At 37.5% G+C, this 14,273-nt stretch overlaps 1 protein-coding gene across 1 annotated transcript; it reads left to right on the top strand.

Annotated features, from left to right (window-relative positions):
* Positions 1-1,547: 1,547 nt before the first annotated feature.
* On the top strand, positions 1,548-13,960 carry SDHA (succinate dehydrogenase complex, subunit A, flavoprotein (Fp)). Its single transcript, XM_010088184.1, has 14 exons — positions 1,548-1,628; positions 1,934-2,095; positions 2,502-2,645; positions 2,786-2,950; positions 4,144-4,292; positions 5,563-5,687; positions 6,949-7,117; positions 7,703-7,898; positions 8,693-8,864; positions 10,249-10,367; positions 10,740-10,851; positions 11,970-12,100; positions 12,632-12,745; positions 13,698-13,960. Exons 3-14 carry the CDS (start codon positions 2,529-2,531, stop codon positions 13,782-13,784), a joined length of 1,656 nt encoding a protein of 551 aa, XP_010086486.1. The 5' UTR covers positions 1,548-1,628; positions 1,934-2,095; positions 2,502-2,528; the 3' UTR covers positions 13,785-13,960.
* Positions 13,961-14,273: the final 313 nt, after the last annotated feature.

Here is a 14,273-nt window from a genome sequence, read left to right as displayed (position 1 = left end):
AACAACATTATGGAAGGAAACGGTAGTAGCACATTCTAGAGAATGCATGGCCACCACATTTAAAGTGTGCAGCGCAGCCTGGCCTGTCAGCTGGAGTTCTGCTAGTCTAACTTCAGCTGCACTCAGGCCTGTGACAGCACATTTGTGACAGAGAGGACGCCCCGTTTTAGCTTCATCTGTGATTGTTGGGAAAGCTGTTTTGCAGATAAAGTATATCTAATGCTTAAGTTTCATCTGGCTGTCAGCAAACTAGTCAATCTGATTCTGTACAGGAAGTATTAATGAAGATTATTAATACAGGAATTAAGATGGGCATGGAATTGTCCCAAAGTGTGATAACACAGCAGGGTCAAAGAGGGAGGGTAACTGCCTGGAGGAGGGTACTAGCAGAACTCCTTATGGATAGGTGTTAAGACTGATCGTATTTTAAAGATGGCTGTAAAAACCAGAAGTGTGTTAGCAAATATGATGACACATTAGCTTCACTGTTATGCAAGAAGATAATTTGAAGAAGCTAGTATGAGAGAGGATAAAACTAAGTCAAGTGAAGTGTACTGTAGTTCAGGGATGAGGGTAGAGAAGAACATTTGTAAGTGATATGGAGGGAAGACCTGCTTGTTAGTGTGTGTGTTATAGGATGATTGAACCATGACTATAACTATTACTGGAAAAGGCAAATACCATCACTCCAGTGCATTTTAGGATATATTTCAAATAGGGAAGTGCTGATGTCGCTGCACAGGTCATTAGTATGGCTAAAATTCTGATTTTTTTTTTTAACCCATCAAAGGAAAGACTGGATACTGGGTAGGTTTGGGTGGTGGGGTTTTTTGTTTTCTTTTTGAACATGCCAGGGGAGAGGGAGTAACATCACAGAAGGGGAAAACTGTGCCCTTGTCCTTCATTTAGATATTAATAAATGGTTCTAAATTGGCCATTAATTAATGGAGAATGAGAACAAGAAAAAGATGTCTGGCTTTTCAAGCAATGATGAACTGAAACTTTTTTACCACCTGTTTTTTTGCTCTTCATTGCTCTTGACTACTCGAAATAATTAAAGTTTTGAGGATTGCTTGGCATTAGAGGTATTTTCCATTAATTCCTGTGGTTCCTGTAAGGCTGTCTTCATCTTTCTTTACTTATGAAAAAAGGCAATAATGCTACAGCATTAATTGCAAACCTATTCTTCTGTTGGTGCAGCCTCAGATAGGCCTGAGAGACTGGTTAGTGTTAGTGAAGTGAGTGACACCCTGTTGCTTGCAGGCTGTTCTCTCATCCAGTCAGAACTTTTTTTTTCTTTTTTTTCTGGGTGTATATATGTATGTATAGGAAAGCCAGAACTTCATTGCATGTAGCTCTAAAATACATTGATACAATATTATTGAATATGTGGTATCATACTGCATATTTACATAACATATGCGTATTTACTTACCACTGTAAATAAAGGCTTGTTGTAAATGTAGGGTAGTCGAGAATGCTGAAAGTCTTCCTTGTGGAAACGTTTGTCCTGTGATAGTTGTATTAACTTCTTTCCATAGTGGCCAGCGGCATGCCAGACTCTTGCACGCAAGTTACACTTCACAGTCTATGGAAGGAAAAATGTCTCTACGAAGGTTTCTGATTCGGTATGTTTGTACTTTTTTATATCTTAAGTGACAGAGTAGATAAAACACTTACTGCTTGAGAGACATGAAACAGCCACGTACTTGGCTTTTAGTGGGGTGTTGTGGTAAAGTACATAGTGAGACTGAGTTGCTGGAATGCAGCTTTTTAATGATAGTTTCCTTCCAAGAGAGTGTATAACAGATGTCACATGCACTACAGGAGTCTGCTAAAGACATTAAACCTATACTGCTTGTGTCTCCATGAAACTTAAGTTTGACCTAGCTTGAAATATCTGTGATCATAACAAACTGATTTATTTTTCCAGATTTCTACACAATATCCAGTAGTGGACCATGAATTTGATGCAGTTGTTGTGGGTGCAGGAGGAGCAGGTCTGCGGGCTGCATTTGGTTTGTCAGAGGCTGGATTTAATACAGCATGTGTTACAAAGCTGTTTCCCACCAGATCTCATACTGTTGCTGCACAGGTGAGAAATGAGGTAGAACAAATGTTTAAAAAATACCTGCTGTCAGAAAACTGATTGGGATATGGACATGAACATCATGTTTCAAGGCCATGCTTCCTTTTGTAAATATTACATATTTAGTTGAAACTCTTTTGGAGGGCAATATATGGTTGAATTCTCTTCAGTGCTTTTTCACTGCATTCAGTGTAACTTTGCAATTCATTGCTATGCAAAACAGAACAAAATAAGAGCCATTGTGAAACTGATAAATTGCACAGGTTTTTCATAGTCACATTAGATCTGACTTTACTGTATTTCTTATACATAGAGGCATAAATGGTATGTGAATTTTGAAGAGAAATGAGGAAAACATACTGAAACTGGACTTTAGTAATATAATCCCACAAAAATACATTTTCATTTTCAGGGAGGAATCAATGCTGCCCTGGGAAACATGGAGGATGATAACTGGAGGTGGCATTTCTATGACACAGTGAAAGGGTCTGACTGGCTGGGTGACCAGGATGCCATACACTACATGACTGAGCAAGCCCCAGCTGCAGTGATAGAGGTGAGACTCACTGGAACTGATGTCAACTGTAGTTATAACACAGATTAGCTTCCTAAGAGATCTTCTTAGTAGAAACATAATAAAAAAACTTGTGGGATGGTTATGAAAGAGTTTCTGATGCTTGTATTTGGGTGCAACAGCTGGAAAATTATGGAATGCCGTTCAGCAGAACTGAAGAAGGAAAAATTTATCAGCGTGCATTTGGTGGACAGAGCCTTCAGTTTGGAAAAGGAGGACAGGCTCACAGATGCTGTTGTGTTGCAGACAGGACAGGACACTCACTGTTACATACTCTGTATGGCAGGGTAAGCAGCTGTGAAATAAACTTGGTTGGGGTTTTTGTATTTGCAATTAATGTTTTGTTGTGTTTGGAGTTTTTTTGTGGTTTTGTTTTTGTTTTTTTCCCCTGGAGTTTGAATTAACCAAATGTGTAGCTGTTCATCTATCAATGAGGAATCCAGGGGAATAATAACAGTTCTGGATATCCTTCCTTCCTCGGGTTGGAGTGGAAGGATGTAGCCTAGGTGATGCTTGTTTTTTGTCAGGAGTATGCGTAAATAGAATAAATTGAAAGATTGTAATTATAATGGCTCTCATGAAGACAACAGTTGTTAATTAGTGTACCCTGTTACCTTTGTGGTCTGGAGTACTTCACTGTTAATATTTTAGTGTCTGTTAACTAGACCCAAAGAGAATTTATGTAAACCCTCCCCAAAAATCTTTTTTCAAAAAAATCTCACAGCAGCATTGGGGAACTCTGAAAAGAGGTACAAGGCAGCATTTTCCTTCACTCATCTTCAAACAGGGAGCAGGGAGAAATGAAGTGTAAATGTATGAAGGCCTACTGTGCATTTCCGAGCTTGCTTGATAGCAAGTAAGTGACTTGTGTTCCAGTGTCTCGTTCCTATCAATTCTACAAGCCATCACTGAAGAAAGATTTGGTTATTTTAAAACGGCAGTAAGCTACTTGAAACCTGAAATCAAGTACCCAGTAGCTAATGTTTTTTTTATTTACTTAGTAGCTAGCAAATTGCTCTCCTTTGTGTTCACACTATATATGCTGCTGCAATGCAAATGCTCAGTGCTGCCAAACACTGGTCTGATCCTTGCGGGCATGAAAGAATGTTTGATTTAATGCCGGCTGCTTCTGCTGGTAAACCAGGCTCCCGGACGTGTATTCCACTTCTCTGCGAGAAGTTAAGCAAAATGTGTTTGTACATGTATCAAGCACCACAGCTAACTAAAGTGTTGCCACGTGCAGGGGCAAATAACAAGCCTTGCTGACTATCTGTGACTTCTCAGAATTAACTGGTTTGGTAACTACTTGTCTCTTTAAGCTAGAATAGATTCATTAGCAATTTTTTATAAAGATTTGAGAAGAAACTGGCTTCCCCTGACAGTTGGTGGGGGTGTTTTTTATCCTGATACAGCCCATATGCACTGACCATTTTGAAGAGAGGTTACTTCGGTTTAAGTTCCTTTTTTCATTTTCCTCCAGTCTCTGAGATACGATACAAGCTACTTCGTTGAATATTTTGCATTGGACCTACTTATGGAAAATGGAGAATGTCGTGGTGTTATTGCTCTGTGCATAGAAGATGGCACTATACATCGTTTTAGAGCAAAGAACACTGTCATTGCCACTGGGTAATGTAATGTTTATGATGAAGGACAGAAACTTGAGAGTGCTACTAGTTGGAAGTCTGTGTTTGTACGTGCATTTGAATCCACAGTGTGGGGATGACATGTTGACTTGAAAAATATAATTCATATATTCATCTCTTCCCCCGGCCCCATCAGAAGCAATATAATTGAATTCAGTCACTTCCTCTGAAATAAGGCATATGCTAGTTTTGTGACCGAGTATAAATTTAGTATAAGGTCTAACTTTGAATTCTAGAACAATGACATAAAGTTGGAATGTGTAAGAGCAGTATGTCTTAGATTTTTAAAACATTGCAATGCTACCAACAGGTGTGTATCTGTAGGGTTCCCAGTTGCCTGTAGGAACCTGCCTTTTTCAAAATTATGGAGAATCTATTGCATTTTGATACCAACATTATAAGTCTTGTTGTAGGATGAAGTTATCAGAAGATGAGCGTAACTTAACATTACGTGGTTGCAAAAGTTTGTATATGTTTATTAAAATATTATATGCATTAGTCTTTTGCTGCTTATGTCTATCTCTTATCTGTTTCACTATGCAAAACATTTATAAAAATCTGTCAAAGAAAAATATTTAGATTGGTTGCTTACATAATTTGGCTTTATTAAAGCCAAGGCTGTATTCATACTTGCGTACTTTAAGGTACGTACAATAGGTAGATTGATATTTCTTCTGAGAGTTTCTCCTGTAATTGTGAATATTGTCAGTTCTCAGTAATGTTGGAAGCTAAGCTTTTTTTTTTTTAGGCATAAGAATGCATACTTAATACCTAATTTTAGACAGCTAAGTTTTGAAATCTAAGAGTATAAAATCAGGGCCATATTGAGGATATAAACCACTGTCATAAAACTGCTAGTAATAGTTCAAATGAAGTTGAATGGTATTGTATTGAGAGAACTTTCTGAGGTAACTTTTTTCTGGAAAAAAAGTTTCTGATGCTAACCTAACTATTCTGCTTTGGAATTGTTATTCTTTTTCTTGGACCTTCTGTCACCAGTTTTTTTTCCAATGTGGGTGAGCATAGCAGAGCAATGCCAATTTTGTTTTCTTTTGGTTGAACTTAGTACAGGAGATGGCAAAACTTCCACATCTTGCTTATTAACTCTCTGCTCTATTTCCACTGTTGTGAAAAGAGCATAGTTGAGTGGTATGTTCTGGTGGTGGTTGTGGGGTTTTTTTTTGTGGGTTTTTTGTTTGTTTGTATTTTTTGGGTTTTTTTACTGCTAATTCTGGTAACTTTTGTGTCCTTAGTGGATATGGCCGCACTTACTTCAGTTGTACATCTGCTCATACTAGTACGGGTGACGGCACTGCTATGGTTACACGAGCTGGTCTTCCTTGCCAGGACTTAGAATTTGTACAGTTTCACCCTACAGGTACAGAATATGAAATAATACTTACAACATTATTTTTAATTATTTGAACAGATTTTTTTTGTTGTTTTAAATGTGGTCGAGTCAGTTTGCACTTTGCTGCCGCACTTCATCAGTTGCTTGTGACGGGTGTTCAGACTTGTCTGCAACTCCTGTGGAATATAAATCTGAGAGTAAGACTTAAAATATGAGAGAGAGGTTTCAACTGTTCTAATTTAAAGGCCAATATTAAATATTTTAAGGTGCTGTCTTTACCTATGGTAATACATTTTATGAATTCCAAGCTGAAACCACTTCACCTCTTAAAGTTAGTTTCCTCTTGTCTTTCAAATATTAAAGGGTTTGGTATTAGATACAGGAGCAATGGGATAATGCAAGTATTAGGCAGTTACACACTAGATTATTTTGTGGAAATGCGGTAATTGAAGTAGGGGTATATATTTAGCACTGTAATTTTATAGCATAGGATCAGTATCTAAACTGTGGACAGCAATGGTCACAGACTAAAGATCTGCTTTTTTTGGTTGTAGCTAAATAAGTGCTTAGTTTTAACTTGTGATAAGTGGTGATTTTTTTAATTGTTCACTTAATTTTGCAGTGTTATCCTTGTTATATCAGAGGTTGGTGTTCATTTGGCTTAGCTAAGTTTTTTCTAGTCAAAGAAGCTTCATTGCTTGTCTGATAATTCCATAGCTTTTGACATGATTATCAAGTACGTGAGTTAGTTAACATTTTTGTTTTCCATGATGACCAGTGCTGAAGGCTAACAGGTATGCCTTCCTTCTCTAAAGGAAAATAAGACTTCCTGAGTAGGCTTTTACATCCCACACAGTTTGAAGCCCCCCTGTACTGCCTTAGCATAGAAGAAGAGGGAACAAAGATGAGCAAACTGGCCTTGAGATAATCAACTTCTGGTTTACTTAAAAATCTTGAAAAAAATAATTGCTGAAGGTCTGCAAAAATCTTTGTAAATGTGTTCTTACATATTGCTGTGCGCCAATCTCTTCTAGTTCTAATGTTTTAGATACTGTGGGTGTTCTAAATCAACTTGCCTTCCAGGAAGAGTGTTTGAAAGGAATAACAGTACTTGTTTCTGAGTAGTCTTGGGAGACAGTTACTAGTGGTATCATTAGGGTGGAATAAAATCTACTCCTGGGACTCATTTGAATTTTTTTAAGAAAACCTTGTTTACTCAGTCCTGGTTGTCCTGATGATGAATATCAAAGAGAATGTATAATTTGATGGTTATTGTCTTTCTTGACAGGTATCTATGGGGCTGGCTGCCTTATAACAGAAGGATGTCGTGGAGAGGGAGGTATTCTAATTAACAGTCAAGGTGAAAGATTTATGGAGAGATATGCACCAGTTGCTAAGGATCTGGCTTCCAGGGATGTAGTATCTCGTTCTATGACCATAGAAATCCGTGAAGGAAGGTTAGTTAAATATTCTAACGAAGCTGCAGAATTAATACTTAATCATTCTAAACCATATGCAGTGCAATAGTTCATTTGGTAAACACTTGATAATTTATGGGAGTGAGTTTTAATAACTGTTAGCTGAGCACTGCATGTAGCACAAAAATTTTGCTGGTTAATTCTCTATGATACTAAAAGGGAACACCAGATGTTAGACATCCCCTGCGTGAATTCGATGCATCTAGAAGCAGTTGGTCAAACAAGTTTAATGTACATGCTTTTGACTGCAAACAATGGTAATATTTTGGTGCTCTGTTCTCTTGATTAATTATCTTAAATATTTACTTATTTCTGCAGTGATATAGTGGTTTAAAGTCTTAAGTACTGTGAATTATTTTGAAAAGAAAGCTGGGAGGTGAAAAATACACTTAAATTCTTTTCAGCAGTCTTCTCAAATATGCCAGATACTAATTTTTATCAGATAACTTTTAATTTTTTAAAATAGTTAAAATTTTTCACAAGTGAAACAAATTATATTAGAAATATTACCGGTGTTTGCAGAATTCCTGTTATGTATTCCAATGCTGAATTTTGTTTTGGTAGGGGTTGTGGTCCTGAAAAAGACCATGTGTACTTGCAGTTGCACCACTTACCACCACAGCAGCTAGCTACCCGTCTCCCAGGAATTTCAGAAACAGCTATGATATTTGCTGGAGTTGATGTCACTAAAGAGCCTATTCCTGTTCTGCCTACTGTGCATTATAACATGGGAGGTATTCCTACTAACTACAAAGGACAGGTGAGTAATATACATCACTTTTAGTATTTTTTTTAATCATAATAATGGGAAATGATTTTTCAAATAAAGGCATTAACGTTTTTCATAAACGTAAGGATGATTAATAGCAGTAATAACAATATTGTGATAATGATGTCAGAGTACTTGAAACACATAATCTGGCTTGGTTTTGTCAATAACTTGATAATCATGTTCCAGTCCCTCTGGACTGGAGATAAGAGTTAAGGAAACATCTAAGATGAAGTTACTGTCATGTCAATGACAACAATTCTGTTTATCAAGTTCAGGGTAATATAGTTGAACAAAGATTAAACTAGGTCTCTATTACAATCTATAAGTTAAGTTAGTGTATATTAGTTCTCTGTAATTTATGTAATCTCTACACTAAAGGAGATTCCTCCAGCTCATACTAGTTAGAAGTCAATGTGGTGGTGTCAGCTGAATTTTTCTATTTCAGAATATTGTACTTGTTTTTTGTTTTTTTTTTAAGGTAAAAATTTTCCTTAGAAATGTGTGCAGATCAGACTTTTCTTCCTGTGCTTTTCTGACTTGCTCTGGAATTGTGATGAAACAGAACCATAAGCCTAAGTAAAGAAATTTTAGGTTTTAGTGCCATCCGTATTTATAGAGTGTTTCTACTTACCCTTTAGAACTAAAGTATTCATGGTTAGTTGGAGAAAACTTTAGATTGCTGTGTTTCATCCTTGCATGCACACAGCCTTTGCAAACAAGGAGGCCTGCACTGTTATAAATTGTTTAAAAAATAAGTATTAATTGACTGTCTGAAATGATAGGTGATTACACATGTGAATGGTGAGGATAAAGTGGTACCTGGTTTATATGCATGTGGGGAAGCAGCCTCTGCATCTGTCCATGGTGCAAATCGTCTTGGAGCAAACTCACTCCTGGATTTGGTGGTCTTTGGTCGTGCTTGTGCCCTTACTATTGCTGAGACATGCAAGCCTGGTAAGTCTCACTGTCTAAAAAAGTCTAACTTTTTTAGAGACGTTTGCCTTTATGATTTCACTTCTGCCCAGCAGAGAGTTGTTGCTACCTAATTCAGAATGCTGGATATACACTCTTACTTGTTACAAAAGGCAGAGATCAGCATTTATGCTTTTTACAGGCATGTTCTCGTGGTGCAAAAGCTTGTCGTTTAGATTTCCTTTGTGAGTTCATCTTCTTAAAACTAGAGTTGGGTCAATGCTATTGGGCAAAAATGGTTGAAATTTTTCTCTAATGAGCAAAATAGAATATCAATCTGAAGACTGACTTCTCTACATCCTGTACTGCGTCTTCTACAGCAAAAGGTAGCCTGTCTTACACTTGGCACTTTCGTATAGTGGAATTTGCTGCCACCTTGCTGATTTATAAGGTGGACTGCACATGCAAGTGATAAGAGATAGATACTAAAAGTTGTAATTTCTCATGTCCTACATGTGGATTGTCACTGCTGAATGTTATTTTTCAGTAATCTGGTTCAGCAACAGTTAATGAGCTGAAAAAAACCCTACCCCCCAAAAAAACCATAAAAAAACCCCCCAAAAAACCCACCTCAACAAGATACTGTAAGAGGCAATTATATTGCCAGAGCAGCCAAAGTCCAGAAGTAGTCATCCATTTTCTCATTGCTTAATGTCCAGATTAATAAGCCTGTTTGTTTTTTGACTCTGACTCTGCACAAAATGCAGAGTGATGGTTCCTGAGTAATCAGCTTGAATCTAGCAGTGTCTATCGTCTCTGGCTTTGTGCAAGGATTTATTTGAATCAGTCCTTCTGTGGCTCCTTTGAGTTAGTTGCAGGAGGGTTTTTATTAGTCTGAATGCAAAGCTATGTGAGAGATGGAGTGTGCTGGTGAGATGCTGTGTGTGGTTTGTTACCCAATGACAGGTGGATTCCAGTATTAGAGGTAAGGTGCAGAGCTCACATTTAACTGCCAAGCTTATTGACTGGTCCCTTCACAGGTCCAAGAGAGGGTGGGAGGAGGTTTGCGGGTAAGGAGACAAGGAAAATTATAGGAGAAGGTGGGAAGGAGCCACGAGATTATTCCATAGTTTAGAATAATTTGCATCAAGTGCTGTTTTTAAGGAATTAACAGCAGAATTTAGCCAAACCTATAAAATCCCTATTAAGCGTCTCAGTAAAGAATGTGATTCATGTATTCCACTGAGAACTCTATTAAGTGTATTGATACTATTGGTGGGAGTTCAGGAAAGTTATAGTTAACCTGTACCTCAGAGGAAGAAAACAGACTCTGTTTTAGTTAAATCTGACTTTTAGTAGTTGCTAGTCTATGAAACTGCCAGAAACCAAAACCAGTCACCTAAACTTACTGAAATTTTCTTATTAGGAGAGCCAGTTCCCTCCATTAAACCAAATGCTGGTGAAGAGTCAGTTGCTAATCTTGACAAATTAAGATTTGCTAATGGAACCATAAGAACTTCAGAAGTGCGACTTAACATGCAGAAGGTAAGCCTGGTGAAACTCTGAAGCAGGAGAAGCTGCAGGCAAAGGAGGTGGTTCGGTCACTCTGTAAAGTACACTTCAGGATTTGCTTTGTGAAGTGAAAGTCAGTGTGAGAAGATTGTTCATGGTAAAGGGTGTACCTGTTCTTTTAGTTTCTTCTTCCCTTCATGGTTATTCCTCTTGGGTAGTTTACCCACTCCATTAAGTGGGGTTTCCTCTGTTTGGGGTGAATGGAAGAATGTTTTTTTTTTTCTTCAGGCTGCAGACATGTTTGAAGGCAAAACAGCTCTATATCAAGCTCTGTTGGAACTAATGAAGTTATGTGGGATATGCATATGCAGCATATGCAACTGATGTTGTTTTACTGTCTTGCAGGCAATGCAAAACCATGCTGCTGTATTTCGTACTGGTTCTGTACTTCAAGAAGGCTGTGAAAAACTTAGCCAAATTTATAGTGATCTGGCTCATCTAAAGACATTTGACAGAGGTAATTTGATAGCAGAGAATACACTTTTGTACTCTCTGGGAAAAGTTATTTATTTTTTTTCCTTCTCTAAAGCTTCTTGTATGTGTTTTGAAACTTTGGCTAAAGACTTTGACCATTTTGAATCTTTCAAAATATTTTGTAGACACCTACTTGCTGAACATGGCAATCAGTAAAGTACTTGTCATTTTCTGGTTGTGAACTCTTTGAAAGAAGCAGATACTGAAATCAGACTTAACTGTATAAGGTACTAACTGCTGCTCTCTCAGAACATGATGTAAAGTTGTTCAAATACTACAATGAACTTTGTAAAAAATCTTTGAAAAGGCCAGGGAGTTGCAAAAAGATGGCACAACATTCACAGGTTGAACAGTCAGTTTTCATTCTTCAGCTGAGCAGATAGCACTGCATACAGATACTGCCATGTCTTGCAGTGTATCTTAGGAGAACTTGGTTAATTCAGTACAATTGATAGGTACCGTTTGTCCCCTCACGTTGTGTATTTCTCTCCAACTACTGCTGTTGGACATTTATCCTAACACTGAAAGTAGAGCTGACTTTCCTGGACAGCTTTTGCCAATCATCAAGAGAAGCGTTATGATAGCTTAGAATGTAGGGATCAAAGTGAAGATACATTCATGTAAGTGAACTCAGGTCCACTTAAATATAGAGATACTTAAATTAAGAAGAACCCTATATAACTAGCAGGTATTTTTTTTCTGTTCTCTGAGGAAGGGAGAGGGAGGGAAAGCCCTGTTGTCGGAATCTGCTAGGGATATACTTCAAGAGCTACCATCTAGCCAGATCTTGTGATCTGAGTTGTAGGTATGATATAAAGTGGGCAAGATTCTGTCGTGTAATTTTGTCTCAGTAGTACACATGCAACAGGGACACCTGGTAGAACTACTGAATTTTTCTAAGATTCTTTACGATTGTTAGGTTGTAGGAATTGTTACTGAGCTTTGCAGGCAACAGTGAGTAATTCAGTATTGCAGAGTACTGTGACTGCAGTAGGTAGAGCATTGGCTAGTTCAATTCTAAGTATCGCCAATAGGACAGAAGTAAATTGAGGAATAACTTGTTTGTAGAACACCTTCCATGGTATTTTAATATTTTACTAGGTATCGTGTGGAACACTGACTTGGTGGAGACCCTCGAACTGCAAAACCTTATGCTTTGTGCTCTACAAACCATTTACGGTGCTGAGGCTCGCAAAGAGTCCCGGGGTGCTCATGCCAGAGAGGACTACAAGGTATAAATATCTTCTGTGACCTGGATATAGGATTGAATTTCCTTATGTGCCCTCAGATGGATTATTTAAAAGTTGTAATTTCTTTGAAGAACAGTCTTCAGAGTCTTGAGTTAAGATTAGTGTAGTATTTGTTTGGGATTCCATCTGCTCCCTCTTGTATGTTCTTATTTGTTTATATATATAAAATGACCATTACGTGCAACATTCGGTAATGATCTTGAGAGAAGAGTTGTTCCATGTGTACATCTGAATGATCAGAGAGGTCTAAACCAGGATTATAGTAATAATAGGTCATGAATGTATAAACAGGGCTTCAAGCAGAGTAATTGTTCTATGCAAGGAACATTACCTTAAATACTGAGGCTTAACAAGGGCTTTAAAAATTGTCATGGGCAGTGCTGAGATAAAGCTTGCTGGCTATTAGGAGACACATTGTGTTGCAGTTGTAATTGGAATGCAGCTAATCATGCAGTCATAAAGTGATTTGCAGATGCAATTTCTGGTCTATGCTAATTTAATTTTCTCCTTAAGTTACGGATAGATGAGTTTGACTACTCTAAGCCGCTCCAAGGCCAACAGCGAAAGCCATTTGAAGAGCACTGGAGAAAGCACACCCTTTCATATGTGGATGTCCCATCTGGGAAGGTACGTTGAGCCTGATCCTTGAGGGACTTTCTCCCTGTCAACAGACAGCTGCTCTCAGAGACAGCTGTTGATACCATGATAATACTGCAAATGATTGCAGCTGTCTGAGGTACCTGATACAATTTAGCGTACTTAGAGCAAAAAAAAAAAAAAAAAGAACAATTTATTCTGTTGTTGAACAGTAGGCATAGCTGGGAGAAGCTACTGTTGATCTCTAGGAAATGACTTTGTGATTTCAACTGAAATTGGTTTTCCCCTTGTATCAGACAAGTTTTTTCTTTTCCTCTCATGGTGGCAAAACCTGTTGTTGATGTTTAGCATACAGTTTTTGTGGTATTTCAGAGGTAGAACTGAAATCTGACCCTGTAAAAATCTTGAGCATTGGTGTGTTTGGTTTTTGTTTTTTTGGGGCTGTCTTTTTTTTTTGTTTTTTTTTCGGGTTGTGGTTGGGTTGGTTGGTTTTTTTTGTATCATATTCTCTGAATCCTCTCTGTTTCTTTTCCCCCACTTCCAGCTTCCTTGAATCTAGTTTGAGGACAAGTGTGAACACTTCACTTCCTGAATAGCTGCTATGGCCAAAAAGATAGTGGCACAGTTTTGTCTCTCAACTGATCCATTGTGGTCTCAGTCTCCAAGACTTTCTGAACTAGGCCCTAGCAATCTTAGCCAAAACTTCACTTTTGTCCAAAAGGCCTTTTTAAAGTAGTAATCTTCTGATTACCACTTCTGGTCAGGCTTTGCTTTTAATGAATTTAGTCAGTGGTAACTTGGTAGAACTTAAATGTTCCTTGTAGGTTACTAACTGTTCATTTTCAGGAAAAGAATAATGGAGAAATTAGCTTAACATCAGTGAAGTCAGTTATTTGTGTTATTCAGTCATTCCTGTTAGCTAGGCTGTCTTGTTTAGATACAAGAGATTTATTTGTCTTAAAGTTGTTCTCCGTTACTTTAGGTTACCTTGAAATACAGACCTGTGATCGACAGAACTTTGAATGAGGAAGACTGCTCAACTGTCCCACCTGCTATTCGCTCATACTAGGAACTTACATTTCACTTGCAGTCCTCTCCCAGAGAGGATTAGTGTACATAAGCATAGTGCCAGCAAATCAAAATAGTATTGTCACTATCAATTAATGGAAAATACTGACTGAACTTTTTTCCAGCTTGTATTCTGCTGTGGCTTATTGTATGATTATGAAAATGGAATGTAGGACAGCGTATGTTCTTTTACCCATCAAATCTGTCTAAATAAAAGTGTTTGGAAGTCTTGTATTTGTTTGAATATGCTGATATGTACATAATTACAATGCTTTTATATTGAATGTATAGTCACTCCTATATTTTAAGAACACGAAATGCATTGCAATAGTATTAGACAAGATTGAGATGCTAAATTTTATTATATGGGGACTTAAGCATCCTAATTGCTGATTGTAAGCAACATGAAAGAAAATAAAATGATGCACTAGTAATTATAACTTTCTTTTTCCTAAAGCTAAAAGTGTAAAATTTGTCATACTGTTGTTTT

This window comes from Pterocles gutturalis, unplaced genomic scaffold (assembly GCF_000699245.1).
Source record: "Pterocles gutturalis isolate BGI_N339 unplaced genomic scaffold, ASM69924v1 scaffold4542, whole genome shotgun sequence".
NCBI lineage: Eukaryota > Metazoa > Chordata > Aves > Pterocliformes > Pteroclidae > Pterocles > Pterocles gutturalis.
This window is presented reverse-complemented; position numbering and strand designations above follow the sequence as displayed.